The sequence below is a fragment of the Peromyscus californicus genome, unplaced genomic scaffold (assembly GCF_007827085.1).
Source record: "Peromyscus californicus insignis strain IS unplaced genomic scaffold, ASM782708v3 Scaffold_23__1_contigs__length_62951481, whole genome shotgun sequence".
NCBI classification, from domain to species: Eukaryota; Metazoa; Chordata; class Mammalia; order Rodentia; family Cricetidae; genus Peromyscus; species Peromyscus californicus.
Window position 1 is genome coordinate 7,733,386 of NW_026294534.1, and position 20,879 is coordinate 7,754,264.

Here is a 20,879-nt window from a genome sequence, read left to right on the forward strand (position 1 = left end):
AACTGGATCAGCCATACCCTGTGGGCTGTGTTTTCCCAAAGAGTTGGCCTGCCACATGTGTGAGTTGGGCAGGTGAGGGGTGGCCCAGCTGAGACAGGTGAAGCTTACCTTGGCCACCTCTTCTTCTGGTACTCTTGCTGACCTCCTCTACCCAGTGACTCCCGCCTCACCATCTCCACTCTGCTCAGGCAGGCATGTCCCTTGTCCACTCTAGGCCTTTGGTGGGGTAGCTGCTGGTTTCTGGTTGCTAAGAGGCCTCAGCATCAGAACTGATATGCTTTAACCTGTGAATGGGGTGGGGGTAGGTCTGTGGGGTCTCTGGGATCTGTTCTCCAACCTCCTCTGAGGTAGGCCCATCCCCGTCTTCTCACCCACATGCTATGAGGACAGCAGTACTGGGGAGTTTGCCTTAATGTGGAGGTGTAACCCTTGCCCACATTGCCACTGTGTGGGCCTTAGGCCTTCATGCCCCAGCCTCCTAGGAGGACAATCTCTCCAAGCCCACCATGGAAGGAATAGGTCGGTCACCACCTCAACCGGTTTTCCATTAAGCAAGTCTTGGTCCAGACACCACCTTGCCAGTCAGCAGAGAGACCAGGCAGAACTGAGAGGCAGAGAGGTTTGTGTGGACACATTTGCCTCCCATGGTCCCCTGCCTCAGGATGAAGCCGCAAATAGAAGAGGTCCATGCGTGGTAGGAATGTTTCCTGCCCTGGGAGTGTGTCTGGCAGTTGTCTGCTCCTCCCACTAACCTGGAACTCACCTGGCAAAGAGCTAGCCACAGAGCCACATAAGCCAGACCAACTCCAGGAGTGGTAGCACCCTGGAGCGGGGCAGCTTGGGAGAGTGGGAGCCGCCAGGGCACCTGGGAACACTCCTGGTCTTGATGGCCCCTGCATCGTGGTCTGCGGTTGCCCTGGCCCAGATCTGCAGGCTCCCCGGAATGTCCTCTCTCATACGGCGTTTCCATCCCCTCACGCTCCTCATTTGGCCCCTCCCTTGTTTGAATGCATTCCTTGAGTGTCCTTATGTGACACAGTCAAGATTAAGAAACAGTCCAGAGAACGAAGAGGAAAATACTGGCATTTCTTAAGTGAACTTCAAACACAGGAGGAGATGTTTAACCATAGTTTCATGGTAAAGATTTGTTTCTTTGTATTTTCATGGTGAGTCATAGTTTTTGAGAGCGAAGACCTCTCATTCTGACTGAAACATGCACTCTCTTCAGGGCATGTGACCAGTTCATTGGGTTGCTGCCAGATTCCATCCAGGAGAGAGAGCGTGGGGACTGGAGCATAACCTGTCCCTTCTCGGTGCTGAGCTTAGCAGCTCAGGAGCAGCAGTTACCATGTTCATGAGTGTGTATGAAATGCCGCTGCCTCAGCTGAACCGTGGCTTTCAGGACTCTTCCATGACAGCACCTCAGGCATGGGCATGGACTTTTGAGACGTGTTGGTAGGACTTGTAGACACTGGCTGGGGACTTCTGGAGTGTGAAGTTCTTAGGAAGGCAGCAGTAGGTACAGCTGCCTCTTCTACCCTGACGAGTGCCCTCTGCCTCCTTAGAGGGAGAACACTGTTGCCACGAGGCCCTCTTGGCCGCTTGTATGGGACTCTCTTGTGTTGGCCCTCCCCTCCCTGGGGACAGCACACAGACCTGACCTGACCCGAATCGCTGCCTCAGTATCAATAAGGGTGCTGTACGGGAGTGGAAGGAGACAGCCCACAGGCCCTTACCTCCTGGCTTCCCGCTTCAGTGCCCTGCACCTCGAGTCCGATGTGTGGACCGATGAGATGGAGTAAAACTGCACATACAGCGAGTGTCCTGAGAAATGACGGGGATGCTAGGCTGTGATTCTGTTACTACAGAGGCCCAAATCAGAGCAGGAGGGCCTACCTTTTAGACACCTCCATGGGTGAATGTTTCAAAGGTGGGTTCCCTATAGGGGGCATACATTACTGCCTGTCCTTTGGAGAGGGTCCAGGGAGTCCCCACTGTTAGCCTCCCACAGCCATGGTATCTATGTGGGACTTTTGGAGCTGTAGGTCCCTTCCCAGTTGGATGAGCCGCCTCCAGCCTAACCTGCTATTTGGTGTCTCACACCGCAGTTCCTGTTACAGTAGATGTAGATGAACTTCAGCGTGTCCCAAACACTACTACACCATGCTACCAACGTAAGTAACTGTCAGGGACACTTTGTATTCTTAGTTTCTTGGCAAGAATCCAAGTGTGAGCATGGTTGTTCCATGCAGACCACTGTCCACGTGCCAGCCCAGGATCTAATGGGTGATGCCAAGGGAAGCATCTCCTTGAGTGCCACCTCTCCTTGGTGAGCTCTGGCTTCCCTGGTGACCAGACACCACATCTATGTCACCATGTACACTTGGGCAGGGATTTTAGGTGTGTGTGTGCCTGACTCTGCTGTGGCTTCTGCACTCAGAGAGCCCTGTTGTACCACCATTGGTCTCCCATGTGCCAGACTTAGGTGAGCACCAAGTGTCTAGACCTAACTTAGTAACATGCTGTGAAGGAGCAAACGTGGGATCACGACTGGGTGTTAGGACACTGGGGCCTGGGTCTGCAGAGGTGAGCCGGGACCGGGGGGCCACTTTGTTGGTGTCCTTCAGACATGAGCACGTGGCCTGAGATGGCCCTGGGCAGTGCTGGGTCATCACCATGAGTGTGGAAGTTGATGGCGTTGGCCAGGGTCTTACCCGATCTTCCAGGTCTTTGCTCAGATCTGCTCTGCCGTTTCTGTCCTCCCAAGGTGTCCCCAAGTGTGGTTTATTTGGGAAGTTTCCTTTCTGTCCTTCATCTTTTTACTCCAGTCCTAAGATGGCGCTTTCCCCAGAGCTGCCACAGGGCATGACGGGAGCGGCATGAACCTGGCAGTAGCTCCTGTGTGCTTAGCCTGGCCTACTGCCCCTGATGTGGCCATCATGCCTGCATGGTGGAGACCCTGACGCTGAGGTTCAGCCCCAGCTCCAATACCGTGTTGTCTCCAAGGCAGAGTCTTAGCTTTGGGTTCTCAGGCTTTTGTTTCTGATTTTCGAGATGTCTCCAGCTGAACTGTGCTTTCAGGAGTAATTGTGTGTGGCGTTGTTACCCAATTTGTCAGTATTTTCACTAAACAGTGTTCCATAATTACTGACTCAGCCCTGCACTCATCTTCATTAGATATATATTCAGTATTTTGTGCAAATATGCCCACAGTGTAGTTGGAAGGTATATAATTTCAGTTTCTTAAATTCATGTGTACCCACAGTGTTTTTGGTTTTGATTTTGGATGTGTTTGCTGAGCTTTCTGGCTCCTTCATCTTTAGAAGGAGGGAATCAGCCATGGGAGATAAATATAGAAGTCACTTGGCTTTCAGGCCTGGCCACTGTGACGGGTTTGGTGCGGCTTTGGGAGATAAGGGACTGGGTGCCAGGTGTGGGCTCTCTGTCCTGCACCTGACTAGGTTAGCTGCTTTCAGAGCTCCGTTGCCTGCCAGTGCACAGACGAGGCCTCTCCTCTCTCTACTGCATCCATTGACTTCATCCCTGTTTTCCTGTCAGGAAATGATGGGAGTTACGTTGTCAGTTTAATAACTAAGGACATGAAGGTCTGTGTCTAGCATGTTGAGTGGCTTGTGGGAAGGTCTGTAGGTGGGGATGTTGGTAACTCTTCCTTCTTCCTTATACCTCTTCTTGTGTCTGTGACCTTCCTCCCCACATCATCCCCATCACCACCCATGCTTGGCAGGCAATGTATTGGCCCATGTTTTTGGCCACAGGCAAGGCCACTGCCAGCACTGATCTTCTAGGCTCCAACTCATCTCTGTTCTGCATCTGGGAGGACAGAGGCCTTGGCATCATGCCGCAGGGCTGGAGGCCCAAGCAGGATTTGCCAGTACCCAGGCTCTAGGAAACAGGTGGGTGAGTGGCAACAGAACCAGCTTCTGGGTCATCTACAGCTAATCAGGCATCATGGCTGCCAAGTGATGTCTTCCCCTTTGGCCAATGTCAGTGCAGTCTCTCCTGATGCTGGGGGGTAGACTCTGGCCTCAGAGCCGATACCTGAGTTCATCGTCCTCCAGAACCCTTTCCCTGCTCCACCTAGCATGAAGCCGAGCAAAAGGAAGTTTTGTCTCTGTGGGTTTGGGGAGAGTTGGTCTCTGTGAATGGGTCCTGTGGGTGTACTATTGGTAACATGCTTATCACAGGCATATGTCCCTGAGATGTTGATTCATCTGCATGGTGAAAACAGCTCCCAGTTTCCTGAGGCTAGGCCTGCAGTTACTGTTAGATCTCCAGTCAGCGATGATGGTAATCTTGTCGTGGTTCTGCAGAAGCAGTGATTAAGCCTTCAGTGCTTTCTTATGAGCCACTCAAGGCCAATATGGGAAGCTGCGATGCTGCCCAGGGCTGCCGTCTACTCCCCGCCGTCCTCACCGGACTCCTGTCCGAGGTGAGAGTCACTGTAGCCAGTTTGTACGTGTAGCACTCAGGATCTTGGTCTGTCCACACAGGGATGAGTCTTAGGAAGTGGTTGGTTACCTTGGCTCCAGTGACACTTCCCTGGAGCTGTCCTGTCACCCCAGTCCCCGCCTGCTTGTCACTCTGCAGTTCCTACTGTCGCTGGCTCTTCCCCACCCGCCTGTTCACCCCGACACCTCCAGAAACCCCAGAAGCTCAGAGCCTCTTGCTGCTGCTGCTGCTGCTGCTGCTGCTGCTGCTGCTGCTGCTGCTGCTGTACACAGTGAGACAAGCCCAGGACAAGTCAAAGTCATTTGTGGTTACAGTTTCTATTTCTATTTTGGTTCTGGATCCGGGAAGTTATGGTTTAGGCAGTGAGTGTTTAATGGTTTCCAAATCAGGGGAATAGTCAATGTATTTTTGTGATCTGAATGGTTTTGTTTAGAAACCATGTTCACAGCAGAGGAATACCCCCTGAGCCTTGCAGGTAGCTGGAGGGGAAGCTGGTACTGATGAGCGTGGTAGAATGTGTTTCCACAGTGCAAGGTACAGAGAGGCAGACGGACAAGCTTGTAGGGATCCCCTGCCTGGAGCTTTGGGCCTTGAATAGGCTTGTTGGGGTTCCCCCTTCACTGAGCACCTTGGACCTTGGCCACAAGTCTAGACATGAAGCTAGGAGGGATGGCTGGGCCTCCTGGAAGCTGCTGATTGCTGCATTTATACTCAATATACTTGAGAGAGTCCTAGGGCTCCAGACTGCAGGACTCCCTCACCCCGTATAGAAGGGAAAGGTATCCCTGGACTCTGGGAGACAGGATGTGTTGGGGGGCGCTTCATTACAGAATGTGACTGGGGGAACAGGAGCTGGCAGGCCACCTCTCTGACCCAAGTGTGTGCTGTCTTGGAGCTATTGAATGGGGGACTTTTCCATTTACAGCTGTAAACAGACACCACAGCAATGGCTCTTGTCATTGGATACCTATAAACTTGAACATCATCCTCAGGAGGGACTGCCTCTGTTAAATCGATCAGGAATTGAGCACAGTGACATGTCTGTCCTGTCGCCACGTGTAATTTGGTTAGTGGGTTTCGCTTGTTTCAGCTGAAATTCGAAGCTTCCATTAGGTACCCAACCCTGGCCAAGATTGTCTTCCTGTGTATTATTTAAAGCTTGCCCCTGTCCCTGGTGCTCACTTCTGTAGCTGGACTCGGGCAGCTGACTGCTGGCGGTGGGCTGCTGTGGAGATACGGGCTTTGTGACCGGGTCATTCTCTGGTTGAATTTTGAGTTCCCATGCCTGTTGCCCCTCCTAGGGCAGCAAGACTGTCATCTCAGGTGCTTGCAGAGGCACCCATGAGGATCCCTGCTGGGCCACCCACCCTTGCCTGGCCGCCCTCGCCCTCTCTACCTCAGGCCTCTCCTTTGGGGACCCACTGAACTCAGTGAAATGCTTCATTAAAAACTAGACTTGGGGGTGGAGCTGGAGCAATGGCAGTTCCCAGCACCCACACTGGGCAGTTCACAGCCACCTCCAGCCCAGCTCCAGGAGACCCTGCAGTCTCTCCTAAGGGCACCTGCACTCACATGCACAGACTCCCATGGAAACACATAATGAAAAAGTAATTAGTAATTGAAAAACACAACTAAACAACACCCCCCCCCCCAAACCTTAAGAATGTTGCTTGTTTTCCCTAAGACTGGGAGAAGATAGCCTTTCAGGAAGTCCAGCTTTCCTCTCCTGGAGTACTAGAAGGGGAAGGTGTGTCCACAGCCTGAGGGAAAAAGCAGAAACCCTTAGATTCCAGCTACACCTACCTCTAATCTTGACCTTTCCTAGAACCCAAGGACCCGTGGCAAGCTTTGTTGAAGTGGGATGAATGTGTCCAAAGACCCGCCTGTCTAAAGAGTACAGTTCGGTGACTTTTGTGTATTTATCAAGTTACGCAACTGTAACCAGAACCTAATTTACAGTACTCTCATCTCCACAGAGGAGCTCTCCCTTTTACACCCTCCCCCTCCCCAGGCCTACCCTGCCCTGGGCAACCATTCCTGCCTGTGAAGCTTTGCCTGCTTCCTGTAAGTGGAGCCACACGGTCCCCACCTTTGGTTTGTGCCTGTTGGCCCTCTGTGGCTGGCCTAGCCTGCCTGAGTTCTGAGATCCAGCACACAACAGGAACATCCTGGTTCTCTCCTCCTTGAGGCCCCTGGTCACCGAGACACCTGCATGTAGTACTGTCCTGCAGCCTGCAAGGGTGGAACCCTGGTATGTCGTTGTGTGTTCGCTGTTCCCTCTCCCTCAGGGTGTGGGCCACTTAGATTCTGACGGCCACAGGTCCATTCCGCCTGCATGACCCACGTAGGTGCAGCATGCCCTGCGAGGACTGAGCTGTCCCCTTCTCGGCCCCGTGTGGGTCTTAGTGAGGGCTGGTCTGGCATGCCCAGTGGCCTTTACCCTGGGGTCTGGTCACCTACCATCCTTGCCAGTAGCTCTTCTGTCCTGGGTCAGTCCAGTGATTGGAACAGTAGCTCCGGTTGTTTCCCCTGGTGCAGGACTCTCGGGGGAGTTGTTTGTGGGGGGAGTGGGTAGTTGGCAGATTTAAAGTAAGCTGAAACCACTCTCCATTCAAAATCGGATATATTGGCCTCGAAATGCTGGTGTGCATTTCACTGAAGTCGCACTGGGAAAACTGGGCTAGTAGCAGTCATGTTTGGCAGTATATCTCCCTGCTCATCTTTGAAGAGGATCCAGAACCTTCACTATCTCTCGATAGGGCCCAACCAGCCAGGAATTGCACAGAGGCTTGGAGGCTTCCAGGGAATGCTTTATTCAGTGAACAGGGTGCGGGCAGGTCCAGTGTGTCTTCCGGGGGAACCTCCATCAGTGAGTTTGGCCTGACTGAGAACCTTGTTCCTTCTTTACTTTTCATAACTGCTGATGGCTGGTTCTCTCTCACCAGTCTGAAAACTGAAGGCAGGTTGGTTCTTCATACTGAAGCCCACTTGTGTCTTGGCTCAGAAGTGAGCAGACCCTGTGCTGAGCTGTCTTCCCTAAGAGACACCTTAAGATGCTGTTCATCTTGAGAGACGGAGATGACACAATTCCCAGGCTGTGTTCACAAGTACACACGAACACACTTGCCCTGTGGTTGAGGGAAGATGGGAATCTGGTATGTGCATAGACCCAAGGCCATCACTGTCCCTGGAGAGCTGTGCTTTGTAGCCCACAAGGTCTGCCTACAGATCCCTGACCTGGAGTGAGTGGAGGGCAGCCTCCAGCCTGAACTTTCCTCCCAGAAGAAACAAATCTAGCCAGGTTTGCCAGGACCTCTGCACCCACTTTTGGGATAGCTGCTGTTCACGATTGTTCTGAAAAAGAGTGTGGGGAGGCTTGTGTGTAAAGTAGCCACCCTGTGCCCCAGAGCATTTCGTCCTGCTGAAGAGAGGTCATGGGAACTTCTCCAGCCCCGCTTGAGTGATACACCTTGGTGCTGGGAATACTCAAGTTCTGAGTGGCCCCAGGCTTGAAGCCAGTGGAAGAGAATGGGCAGTGCTACCTGTTCTCCCACCGCAGGCCAAAGACGGACGAGAAATCGGCTTCCTGAGTCCCTTTTCTGTGGGAGGTCAGCATTGGGATGCTGATTAAACGTGCGTTTTAGAGCTGGGCCTGCAACTTTCTTTGAGCCAGGGAGCCTGCTCAGTCTGGTGGAAACGCACTGTCTCCAGTCTTCACCAGACCTGCTAGAAAGACCTTCCCAGGTCCATGTGGGGACTCAGTCACCAGTGGATGAGCTGTCCCATGAAGGGCAGTCACCTGACAGCTCGGCACCTGCCCAGACCGTGGAGCCCTCTAGGAAAAGCTGCCGAGTGCAGTGTTCCCCTCCAGCAGCCCAGCCATCAGCCTGTAACGTGACTGTGGGACGGAGATGTGTGAGCAGTCCACAGCTGGCTGGGAGGCACACAGGGGTCGAGAACATTGCAGCTCGGGTTGGGGGAAGATCCCAGGGGCTTTGAAAGGGATGTAGGATGGACTGGGTCCAGCTCAAACCACCGAGTTCCATCAAGATGGGGACACAGTGACATGATGAAGTGATGTAGACAAATTGTCCCTCTATTTTGTTAAACCCCTTCCAGTTCCTTTGAATGGATGATGTCTTCCTGTTAGAGTGGCCTTGTCTTTAGGGTACTCTGAAACATTCCTTGTCCTGCTCATGTGAGCTGTACCAGTTGGATCCTCTCTGTGCTTCAAACATGAGTGACGTGATTGAGGTTGGAGAATGGACAGTGAGAGTCTGTTCTGGGCACAGTGTATATGGGAGTAAAGCATCCAGGGATGTCGTGCCCTTTAGGCACGTTAGTTCACTGTGGTCTCCTGTGTGCTCATCCATTGCCCACAGTGAGGGGTGCAAATGGCTATTTGAAAAACCTGTGTTTTAATTTTATTTCCTTAAAAACTCATTCGACACCAATGAGACAAAAATGTTAAATCTGGGTGGTTATTTCTACACTCCAGAGTTCTGCGTATAAGTTGTTTTACAATATTTCTCTTCTGCAGTCTGAGTGGAAGTATAGACTGTCCTTAGGACAGTGACAGTGGGCAGGTCTCCAGGCAGGACACCAACCCAGTGACACCTGTGTGGTCCCCAGCTCTAAGAAGATGCACCCCTCAGCTAGCTGCAGACTCTTCTGCTAGTGGAGCCTGTGGCTTCCTGGCCTAAGACTCTGGTGGTCCCTTGCTGATCCTCTGAAGTGCTGACTGGCCTTTGTGGGCTCAGGTACTGCACCCACAGCCTGCTTCCTCCTGTTCCAGGGTCTGCAGTGATGGGACAGTGTCTTTTTGCCAACTCGTTAGTCCCCTCCATCTGCCGCTGTGAGGCACATGCCGGAGCCTGGATCCTTTGCCTGATTCATGGAAGTGCTGCTTGCCTAACAGTCCTCTCAGATTTATCGATCTGTTCTTTTGAGTACTTTATTAATTAGTCATGTGAACAAGGTCCTGTGGCTGGTCTAGACTCCTGTTGTTGCTAATATGTGCCTGTTTGTTCTGCTTGGGCCGAGCTCTAATAGCCTTCTTGCCCCCTGCAGGTCTTCTTGCTGATCTAAAACTCTTGCTGTGATCCGGGCCTCTAGTGCTCCCCCTGATTTGGCATCTGTCAGGGACAAGAGCTTGTGGGTTTTATTTTGAAAACCCAGGCAGTCAAATGGTTCGTAGGAGCAGCTCCAGCTCCTGGCCTTGGTAAGGAAGAATGGGCATTAATATTTAACTGCCTGTGTTAGCACACTGAGAACAGATCCTGGCCTTCAGTGTCTGGGCCCTCAGCCCACGCTGCCCTGTGGTTAACCCTTCTCTGGAGAGCTCCCCACAGCTCAGCTTAGAGCCATCCCCAGCCCCTAAGCACAATGCATCTGTCACAGCTGCACTGCCAGGCATGGGCATGAGACCTTTTCAGGAAGTGTGTGATCCAAGATGTGAGAAGGGCCTCAAGGAGAGGCCTGAAGGACCTGCATTTGTGTGGTCACAGGGATTTTCTCCAGGGCTCCTGTTTTACAGACTTGGAGGTGTTTTCACTCCAAACCTTCTCTCCTCCTGCAGGGTAGAGAGGAAAGCATTAGCTCCCCTCTAAGTGGGTGCCCCTGAGGCTGTGGTGTGACTTCAGAGTCTCAGTGGGGGCTCATGACTATTCCTGAAACTCAACCACTGCCTTTGAAGCTTAGTGCAGTGGTTTCTGGGAGTGTCACCAGACACTGAAAGGTATTTGTGCCTTCTTCTCTTCCCGTGTGTTTACAACACTCAGTGAAGAGGCCTGACCCTGACGTGGTGAGAAGCACTGGGCAGCTGTCTTCTCCATGAGCTGGTGGAGCCCTCCAGGCTTTCCTGCAGAGGAATGATGTATGGCTCTCAACAAGGCCTTGGTCCCCATCCCCTCCACCATAGAGAGGCAGCACATGAAATCTCTCACTGCTGGGGCTTTGTTCTGACCAAGGTAGTACTGCCGGGCAGCCACTGTGCCTTAGCTGGTTTAGGGCAGTGGGTATGGTTAAGTTGGAAGCTCCCTTTGTGGAGCCAAATCCTGAGATCCTGATGAGGGGGGGAATGCTCATTCAGCTCATTGTGGCCTGAGGCCAGTCACTGCTCTGGGGGTGGCCCTGTCGCATTCGACCTGGGGCTGGGAAGCGGTTCCTGTGGCAGTAGTATGCATTCTGCCTGGCTCCTGGGGGTGTGGCCACAGTTTGAGCTGTCTATTCAGACTTCTGCAGAAACAAAGCTGGGCCCTACTGAGGAAAAGTGCAGGTGGGGACATGCACAGAGACAAAACGGAGCACCGTTGCAGAATGTCTGCATGTAGGCATCTTGCAGCAGAGTATACTGGGAACACATGGGAAGGGCTTCGTGGCTTCAGCAAGCACGTCGCTGGACAGAGGGATTGGTCGTGTAAAAGGATAGAGAGCAAGTCAGGAAGGATGGATGTGTAACTGGACAGACACACAGGTGCTAGTCTGCTAGACAATACCTTTACTGGCCGTGAACTGGGAGTTTCCCAGTAGCAGAGGCCATCCAGGAGGGAGGTATGTCCCAGGCCCTCCTGGTCTTTTGGGCCTGGCACCTGACCACGTATTTGAAATGCACAATCCCCCTGCCTCACCCTGCTTCTCTCCGTACCCAGTGTTAGAGTGCTTTGGGCCTCTCCCTGAGCAGCTAGCCACTCACGGTGTCAGTGTGTACCTGGAGAACTGGCTACAGAACTGAAGTCCCTCACCTGTAGGGCTAAGCCGGTCATGTTTCCAGGCTGTGGTAGGGACCCTGGGAGCCCCATGTGACCCTCCACATCATCAGAATGCGCTCCGGTGGGGGTGGGGGGGTGGGATGGGACTGTGGCCTCCGTGTCAGCAGGACATCTCTGTCTCAATGTGACGGTATTGTGGGGAGGATCTGCACTCCCGGCTCCAGGCACATGCTGATGGTGCTCTTCTCTCCACAGTGTGCTGGAGAAGAGAACTGGGTGGACAGTCGGACCATCTACGTGGGACACAAGGAGCCCCCTCCGGGTGCAGAGGCCTACATTCCACAGAGATATCCCGACAACAGAATCGTCTCCTCCAAGGTAGCCTCACTTCCTGCCCTGAGGTTCTGTCTGAGGGAGGCTGCCACAAGGGACAGCACCTTCTGAGCAGCACTGGTGCTACTGTGCAGCTGTCCCCAGGGTGGCACTGCTCTCCCAGAAGCCACAGTGCTCCTGCACTGCTGTCCCTAGGCCAGGCAGTACCACTCCACTCCTGCCAGGCTGTCAGGGTTACTTTGCTGGGCCTCACCCTCTCTACTTCTCTTTAACCGCCCCCAGTGGAGGACCAGACTTGAAGTGTAAGGCATGAGTCACATCCCAATGCTGCCCCTTACCCGTACACTGCCTGGCTGTGTCTGGCAGCCAGGCCTGCCAGCTAGGTGCGGCAGACGGAGGAAGAGTGCAGCTGGGTCTCCTCGCTCTAGTGACAGGCTTTGTTATCAGCTGGATGTGGAAATGTAGAGCACATGGAGAGATATCTGAGAGTGTTTGGGGGTGGGAGTGAGGAGTTGTGGCCTCAAACAAGAGGATGGACATGGCTTTCCAGAGGGTGAGGAACACTTCCCTCATGAACAGACATACCTGAAAACACATGCATTTGTGTGTCGTGTGTCTGTACACTGTGTGTGCATTTCGTGTGCGTGTGCATGTGTGTGTGTGTGTGTGTGTGTGTGTGTGTGTGTGTGTGTGTGTGCCAAGGTGCAGATATGTAAGTCACAACCAAATGTTCTGAGACACAGGTAGGCCTATTTAAGTTGCATAAGGCTCCCACGAAGGAGGTCTGTGTCATTGACAGCTGGTGTTCTGACATGCACAGCTCTGGAACTCACATCACATGCCGTTGTGCTGAGATCTGCTAAGTTCTCTTTAGAACTCGGAGCCCTGCATTTGTTGAGAGGATTTTATGACCCAAAAGGTTAGTTTCCCAAGGACTTTTTTATACAGTTATTTATTTTGTAACAGCAGCATTAAAATATTTATAATAGCTTTGTCCAGAAGCACAACCTAGGCCAGTAAAACCCACTCGTAAGTAAAACCCACACATGAGTGTCCCTGAGGTGACACAGGCCTGACAGTGAAGAGACAACGTAGGAGAAACCCTGTCCAGAAGCACACCTCCCCGTCCCTGTGGTCACGGACGGGACTGACGCTCATCAGCTCTCTAACAGACCCGTCACCACCACCACCCCGGGCGGGGCTGTGCAAGTGTGGGCTCATGCAGTGTGTGTCCGTCCGTGTGTGTCATCTGTGTGCAGACAGGTTCTGCCCAGGCTGTACAGGATGCCTGTGAAGAGCAGAGCAGCCTGACTGAGCTCTCTGAGAGGCTCCGGGGCTTTGCGGCTGACGGGAGCCCCACCCTCACCCCATTGCTTTTATCCGTTTGGGGCCTGTTGCCCACGGTGATGCTGAGAGGCTCTTACTTCTGTTTTTGCCCCTGGAGAACAGGAACCACCACAGCCTCCTTGACTTCTGGGAAGGAAATCCACAGGGAGGCTGTGTGGGAATTGCAGGTCCCAGGGGTGTTCCGAAGCAGTTTCTCCTAGAGAGGCTCCTTCGTCCCAGGAAGCTTTTGAGCAGGAACCAACAGAATTAAGTCAACACTCTCGGCAGGGAGTGGCCCGAGGAGGGCAGGCCAGGAATTAGCAGAAGCACTCCAGGACCTTTCACCTCAGCCTCTCGCAGGCTGTCAGCACGGGGAGTGAGCCCCTGTGGGACATCAGTGCCGTGTCTCCATGACAAGTAGCCAGTGATGTTTCAGGGGAAGATATGCACAGCCTGGCCCCTGTACCAGTCAGATTCAGGAAGGAAGGGTAGGCCCTTGGACAGGAGGCAGGGCTCTGGACCTCAACTGACAATGGACTTTATGCAAACCGAAGTGCAAATCTGTGAGGCACCATTGGGAATTTATCATTGTTTTGGCTCGAATAACAGCTCAGGTATGTGGAAAGTGCTAGTGTGTTCAACAGATATACAAAGGTTTTGTAGAATATGTCTATAGTAATGTTGTTTCTACCTTAGAAATGCCAAAGAATGCCTCAGAGCCAAGCAGTCTGATTAAACCAGGAAGCTGTGGCAGGGTTTGTCCATGAAGGATCATAGGAAGGCCTCCACATGCCTACCGTAGCAGGGGCGTTGTTACTAGTGGTAGTGATTGACCAGAGTTCCCATTTCATGGAAGAAGAAGATGAAAATGACCGCCTTCATGGCCCCTTGTGGCCTCTGGCCCCACACAAGTTCCCCATGCTGGTGTCTGGGGAGACTCTGGTCTCAGGGCAGAGTGGTCCTTGGGGCATGGAATTCACAGGGGGCCTGCTCTGCCTTCAGGAGGCTGCCGGAGTAAACACTGGCTCCCCTGGTATTGCCTGCTCCCCAGCCCACACCTCACGTTAGGAAAGCTGGACTAGTTTTGATTACTGTGAAACTGATTACCTCTGCCACTTTAGATAGTGTGTTTTATTGATGGATATTTATACAGATGACTTTTTTTTAACCATATTTACCATGTTGCTTAAACACTGAGCAACTTTCTGAGGCTACAACTTATTTATGAAGAAACTAAGGCTTAGTGGCGGGAACGTGTCAGTAGCCACAAGGTAGAGAAGTGGCCTTGAACCATACTGTTCTCTGAGCATGGAGTTCCTTCTGCAGGGCTCTTGTCCCCCATGACTCCCCCAAACATGTCATGATCACCCCCATTCCCAGCACCAGCAATCCTGCATAGCGTTGAGTCTTCCTGTCCGACAGCCCCTTTCCCAGCCACAAAGGAAAGCTCCATGCGAGCTGATTACAGACCAGTATCTGGTTTTAGTGCTTTTGTGGAGCAGTAAGGTTCAGGCCTGTGGGCTGGATCCATTTAGGTGGATGATGGCCGAAGCTCTGGGACCCTCTAATTTCCTGGCTGCTGGCAGAACAGAAGAGTGCCTAGTTCCTCCCAATGTGTCCCCTTGACTTGTGACAACATGGAGACTATGTAGGACTTCTGTGCGCCATCCTCCAGGCCAGGAACACAAAGCCAGAGATTGGCATACCCAGGGGAGCAGGAGGCTGTATGGACATGAAACTCACATGCCAGTGGGTGTACCCACTGCTCAATGAGAGGATGCAGAGGCCAGTGGGCACCCTCAGCTCAGTGTGAGAACACAGAGAGGCCAGTGGGCACCCTCAGCTCAGTGTGAGAACAGAGAGGCTAGTGGACACCCTCACCTCAGTGTGAGAACAGAGAGGCCAGTGGGCACCCTCACCTCAGTGTGAGAACAGAGAGGCCAGTGGGCACCCTCACCTCAGTGTGAGAACAGAGAGGCCAGCAGGCTCCCTCTGCTCAGTGTGAACATGGAGAAGCCAGTGGGCACCCTCTGCTCAGGATGAGGACAGACAGACCAGCAGACTCTGGCCCAAAGTCTCCATGAGTGTGAAGAAGCAGGGCTTATTAACTGTCTCTTGGGGGTCAACACGCCTCAAGACATCTCCATGGAAGAAAGAGACGCTGTGACCTCCTCCCTTTCCCAGCCCCTTACAGGTGGAGCGGCCATCTTATTCCTCCTCTTAGTCGTTGATAACAGACTGTTCAAGCTGGGATCCTTTCCACTGCTGCTGTGATAGTAGACGTGGAACTCGATACCTGAGTGTGGATGACAGCGAGACATTGTGTGCTGGCCACGAGTTCCACAAATACGGGACATTTACAGATCCTGAGTGTGGATGACAGTGAGACATTGTGTGCTGGCCACGGGTCCCACAAATACGGGACCTTTACAGATCCTGAGTGTGGATGACAGTGAGACATTGTGTGCTGGCCACGGGTCCCACAAATACGGGGACCTTTACAGATCCTGAGTGTGGATGACAGTGAGACATTGTGTGCTGGCCACGGGTTCCCACAAATACGGGACCTTTACAGATCCTGAGTGTGGATGACAGTGAGACATTGTATGCTGGCCACGGGTTCCCACAAATACGGGACCTTTACAGATCCTGAGTGTGGATGACAGTGAGACATTTGTGTGCTGGCCACGGGTTCCCACAAATACGGGACCTTTACAGATCCTGAGTGTGGATGACAGTGAGACATTTGTGTGCTGGCCACGAGTCCCACAAATATGGGACCTTTACAGATCAGCAAGATAGAAGTTGTGTGGCTGACCTGCCACTCTCACGTGGCCAGTACCAGCTCTTACAATAAAGTGCTCCAGTTATGTGTGTGTGAGAACATGTCGGAGAGGGCAAGTGTGCACATACATGGATATGCATGTGAAAGCCATAGGTCAAAGTTGGGTGTCCTCCTTAATGCCTTAATTGCAGATGTAATTCTAAACAGTCTTACTAAGTAAGAAACACAGAGCCAAATAAAGAGTTAAAAGCCCAGAGATCGAGCAGTAGCCAAGAGCTAAGACCACCTTATCTTACCACTAGCTGCTGTCCTTCCCCTGAGAGAGACCTTCTTCCTGTGTCCTGTCTTTTTATTGCCTTTCTGTTCTGTCTTCTCATTGGCTGTAAACCCAACCACATGACTTCCTCGTCACTGCCTGTCTATACAGACCTCCAGTTCTCTATGGTTGGTACTGGGATTAAAGGCGTGTGTCACCATGCTGGCTATGTCCTTGAACACACAGAGATGTTGCCTGCCATGTGATCGGATTAAGGGCGTGTGCTCCCACTGCCAGACTTCTGCTAAATGGCTTGCTCTTAGCTCTGATCCCCAGGCAACTTTGTTAACATACAAATAAAATCACATTTCAGCACAAATAAAATATCACCACCATACTTAACGACTCTCTCTTTTTTTTAGGCCATCTCTCCCTGAACCTGTAGCTTAGCTAATGGATTAGGCGGGCTGGCGAGCGAGCCCCAGGGTCTCCCTGTCTCCACCTTCTCACTGAGGTTGTGGCTGGCACTTCTGGGCCCTGCTATTTGTTGGGTGTTGGGGATCTGAACTCTGGTCCTCATGGGTGCGTGGCAAGCATTTTATTGACTGGGCCATCTCTCCAGCCCCTTGTTTTATCTGTTACAGAGGTGTCACATGTTCACAGACATTTGAATTATCTCGTTGGCTTTCTGTTACATGCGGTCAGCAGTAATAACTAATTAACATTTTGTGAACCACAGGGTTACAAAGCTGAGAGTTCTCAGCCGTGGTAGGTCTTCGTAGTGGTACGTGGTTCTCTGGTACATGGTAAAATTTCAGGGTACTAGAACAACATTCTAGGTAACACAGGTCTAGACATGCACGTGGCCCTCTTCGTGGAAACCCATTGTACACACCAGGGTCACCTCCTGTGTCCCACTGTAGTGGAGTTGAGAGGTCCCGTTCACCTTCTCCAGGAAGAGCCCACAGAGCCGGTTCAACCACACAGCGGCTCAGTCATGAAGACTGTTTGATTTAACAGCTACAGCAAAACCTCCAACTATGACCTTAAAACCACCTGTGCCGGGCGGTGGTGGCGCACGCCTTTAATGCCAGCACTCGGGAGGCAGAGGCAGGTGGATCTCTGTGAGTTCGAGGCCAGCCTGGTCTACAGAGCGAGATCCAGGAAAGGCGCAAAGCTACACAGAGAAACCCTGTCTCGAAAAACCAAAAAAAAAAAAAAAAAAAAAAAAAAAACACCTCTGCTTGTGACTGCTCCAGCTCAGGAGTTTCCTTCCGTGACAGCCTGAATCATGAATCCCAGGACCTGCTTTGTTCACTAGACACACCAGAGGTCCATGGTCTGTTCCAGATTTTGATCCTTTTCTTCACTCCCAAATAAATCTTTCTTCATTGACGGATAGGAGAGTATCATTATCAGTGTGTGTGGGAAGTTTGAAAGAGTCTACCAGAATTTCCAAATATAAAGTATTTACTCATTATGATACTGGGAATTAAATTCAAGGCCTTGCACATGCTAGGCAAATGCTATGCATCTGGACCATGTCCTCAGCCCCACCCCCGTTTTTTAAATTTTATAAAAATAGAAACATATTAAAGCTCTTCTCCATCATACAGAGAGTGGTTTGGTCACCCCATATTGACAGCAGGAAGACTGTGTTGTTAAGATGTTGATCCTCTTGACAGGATCTGCAGAGTCCCCACCAGTGGCTTTGAGGGTCTCCTCATACTTCTAAATTTATGTGAGAAGGCAAGTGGCCTTGGATAGCAACACAGCGTAGAGGACATGTAGAGGGTAGCCACTGTTCTCAGTACAGGCAGTGAGTGGTCAGTTTGGAGAACATGTAGTGTGGGGACCGCCCTCTTTCCTCACCTTGTCAATACAGCAGAGGGTCCTTGCATGTGGCTGCAGACAGATGCAGCACCCTGCAGTGTGGACACCATGCCCTGCCATCAGGGAAGCGTCCAGGCAGCTCAGACTCTGTCCCTTCTGCGGCGTCTCTCAGTTGTACTGGGCAACAGAGGAGAGATGAGAAGACACAGGAAGTAGCCCCGCTGAACAAGAGTCGGCCAAGTCTCCACTGGGCCCCTGACAGATGGCACGCCCTGTGTGTGCACAACTGCTTTCTTTCTGCCCTGACTCGATGGGCCAGGCCCTTTGGGTGCGGTTCCTTCGGAGGGTACGCTGTCTTAGCAGCTTGTCTTGGGGCCTTGTATGACATGGACAAAATGTCTAACCCTAAACTCTAAAACTAAACATTTATGTATCTAAAACTAAACATTTTATGCTCTGCACTGCCCCCTGCTCGTTCGTAGTAGAGCACCACATGAAGTGACCTGCCTGTGCTTTTGTTGTATACAGTACACGTTCTGGAACTTCATACCCAAGAACCTGTTTGAACAGTTCAGAAGAATAGCCAACTTTTATTTTCTCATCATCTTCCTGGTGCAGGTAAGGATGGTCCTGGCTCTCTGTCTCAGCAAATGTCATTTGAGTCTCAAGTAAGTGACAGACAGTCACTAAAGTCAGCAAGGATGTGACGCTTCTCATCTGCCATTCACTCTTGGGCTCTCTAATTCCAGCCCCAAGAAGAGACAGGGCAAGCTCCAGCCACGCCTGGCGTCTCCATTTACTCCTTGAAACTCAGAACCTCTAAGCAGATGTACATCCAGGGAGACAGGCGAGGCGGGAACAGAGCAAGGGTGTGGGCGGGGGCAGCTGGTAGATTGCACTTTGTGAGCAGCAGTGTTACATTTTTCTCAATTATTCTAAGTATAGCTATAAATGACATGAAAATCTCCCCAGCGTGAACTCCGTCAGAATAACTCAAGTGTGACACCTGCGGAATGGACTAAATGAATCAATGTCTCTAGAGGCAGACTTGTGCCCTCGCCACATGCTGACTGCTTTCCTTAAGCACACCCCTTAACCCAGGAACCTCCTTCAGCACTGTAGTCACTGGGACGGGTTGGTGTCCCTCTTGTCCAGGCTGCAGGGCAAGGAGGAGCCAGCAACGTGCTTTAGTAGGTGGAAGCGCGTGGGAAAAGGCTGTGCTGCCAGTCCAGCCCTCTGTCCGTGGCTGCCAGTCCAGCCCGCTGTCCGTGGCTGCCAGTCCAGCCCTCTGCCTGCGGCTGCTAGCAAGTGTTTTCCAGCTGACTGCATGGCTGTCTTGTCCCCACAGTTGATCATCGACACACCCACAAGTCCAGTGACGAGCGGGCTCCCACTCTTCTTCGTCATCACTGTCACAGCCATCAAGCAGGTAAGACTCTCACAGTCCACGTGCTGACGTGTGGTTTCTTGTGCTCTGAGGTTGTGTACAACATGATGTGCTGTTTTTTCATAGTTAGATTGGTGTTAGATTTTTGAGAGGGTGACTACACATGTGCAGTACCTTTTTTTTTTTTTTTTAATCAAAAGTATATGCCGTCAATTTGCTGTACCATAAGGATGTCAGTCAGACACCGTATCCACTTGTGGTACAGTCGCCTGCCGTATTTCCTTTCCGTGGAGTCCTTTTGCCCCTCCTCCTCTCACACTCTGACTTGGAAGCAAGTTATCAAGCACAGCCTAACGGTTAAGGAGTGAAGACGAGCATCCTCTCCTCCATCACCACGTGCGTCAGTTATTTCAGATTCTTAGTCAAGGGAGATTTGCCTGATGCCCATTTACTTTACCCAGTGCTTTACTGACACCAATATGGGTTTATAAACGTTTATTTTAAACTTTGGGCTATAATCCAATAATGCTTCAATGTTTAACTTGTTCCTACTGTAGCCATTACTAGTTTATTCAGTTGGATTCTGTATTCCTTTAACATGCCTTCCCACTGGGTGATTTACTTATTTATTTTGTGAGAGTGTGTATGTACGGGGATTCCCTTCTTACTTGCTGAGCTAACATTAGCTATAAGACAGCGCACTAAAGATTGAGACATAATTTACATGCCTTAAAATTGACCCCAGTGTTTCCTCAAAAGTTTATAACTTTAGTTATTACTTTAGGTCATGTTTATGTTCATTTTAAATATGATATCATGTATAAGGTGAATTGCACCTACGTTTATTCTGCATGTAGGCATTCAGTAACAGTTGATGAAAAGACCGTCTTCTCCCCATTGTGAGGGTTTACATCTGGACTGAATGTGTTCAGCTGATACACCTCCGTCACTAGGGTTTTTATACTTGCTTCATTACTGTAGGTCTGTAGTAAAACTTTGAAGTTGAGGCTATAAATGGAACAACTGTTATTTTGGGCCTTGATTGACCCTTTCATCTTCACATAAATTGTAAGATCAAATTGTCAGTTTTTAAAAATACTTGTACAATTTTTTAAATTAAAAAAAAAAATCTCAGAAACAGGAAGGCAAGTGCCCATGCTGCCATTCAAGGTAGGTAGTCTGGTGTGTTTCAGCTAACTCATAGGGGAGTTAAGACTATGGAAGTTGGTTTTGCTTCAGGCTGAAATGAGTTCAAATCAGTTGGTCACTAGTTTTGTGCCTTTGAATGGGAGAAGAAAGTAGCTCTGTACATTCTGAGCCAACCAGAGCAGTCTAGTGTAATGTCCAGCCTCCCAGGCCCTGCTCTGCCTCACCCTAGAATGTGCCTCTGCTGACCCTTGAAGGGAGTGTTTTCTCTGTCCTGATAGATGTGGCCAGTGACTGTATCTGAGAAAGCTGTCTCAGGGACACACTGTTCTTTGTAACTGGCCTCTTTCAGGTAGCATAATGTTCTCAAGGTTTACCCACACTGTGGCATGTCAGAGCTCCGATCCACATCATAAATGAGAAATACTCTGGGGTGTGTGTGCTTAGATCCCCATTAGTTTATCCCACAGTCTGTCTATGGGCATTTGGCAGTCGGTTCATTTTAACACTGCTGAAGCACACTGCTCAGAGCATTTGTGTGGACACTGATTTCATCTTTGTTCCTGGTTATTTATATATTTATTTATTTTGATTTTCCCTTTCCTTGCCCCATGTATTTATTTTTAATTAACA

The 20,879-nt window shown here is 51.1% G+C and overlaps 1 protein-coding gene across 11 annotated transcripts in view; it reads left to right on the top strand.

Moving 5' to 3' along the window:
- Atp11a (ATPase phospholipid transporting 11A) overlaps positions 1-20,879 on the top strand; it is a 116,989-nt gene that overhangs the window by 40,382 nt on the left and 55,728 nt on the right. For all 11 annotated transcript variants that reach the window (XR_008221381.1, XR_008221382.1, XM_052751663.1 and 8 more), the window contains exons 2-4: positions 11,436-11,558; positions 18,242-18,331; positions 19,062-19,142. Coding sequence is in view for 9 of the 11 variants with exons in the window: in XM_052751663.1 (XP_052607623.1) it covers positions 11,436-11,558; positions 18,242-18,331; positions 19,062-19,142 (294 nt within the window). In the remaining 2 variants the exon portion in view is untranslated. The remainder of the gene's footprint in view (positions 1-11,435; positions 11,559-18,241; positions 18,332-19,061; positions 19,143-20,879) is intronic.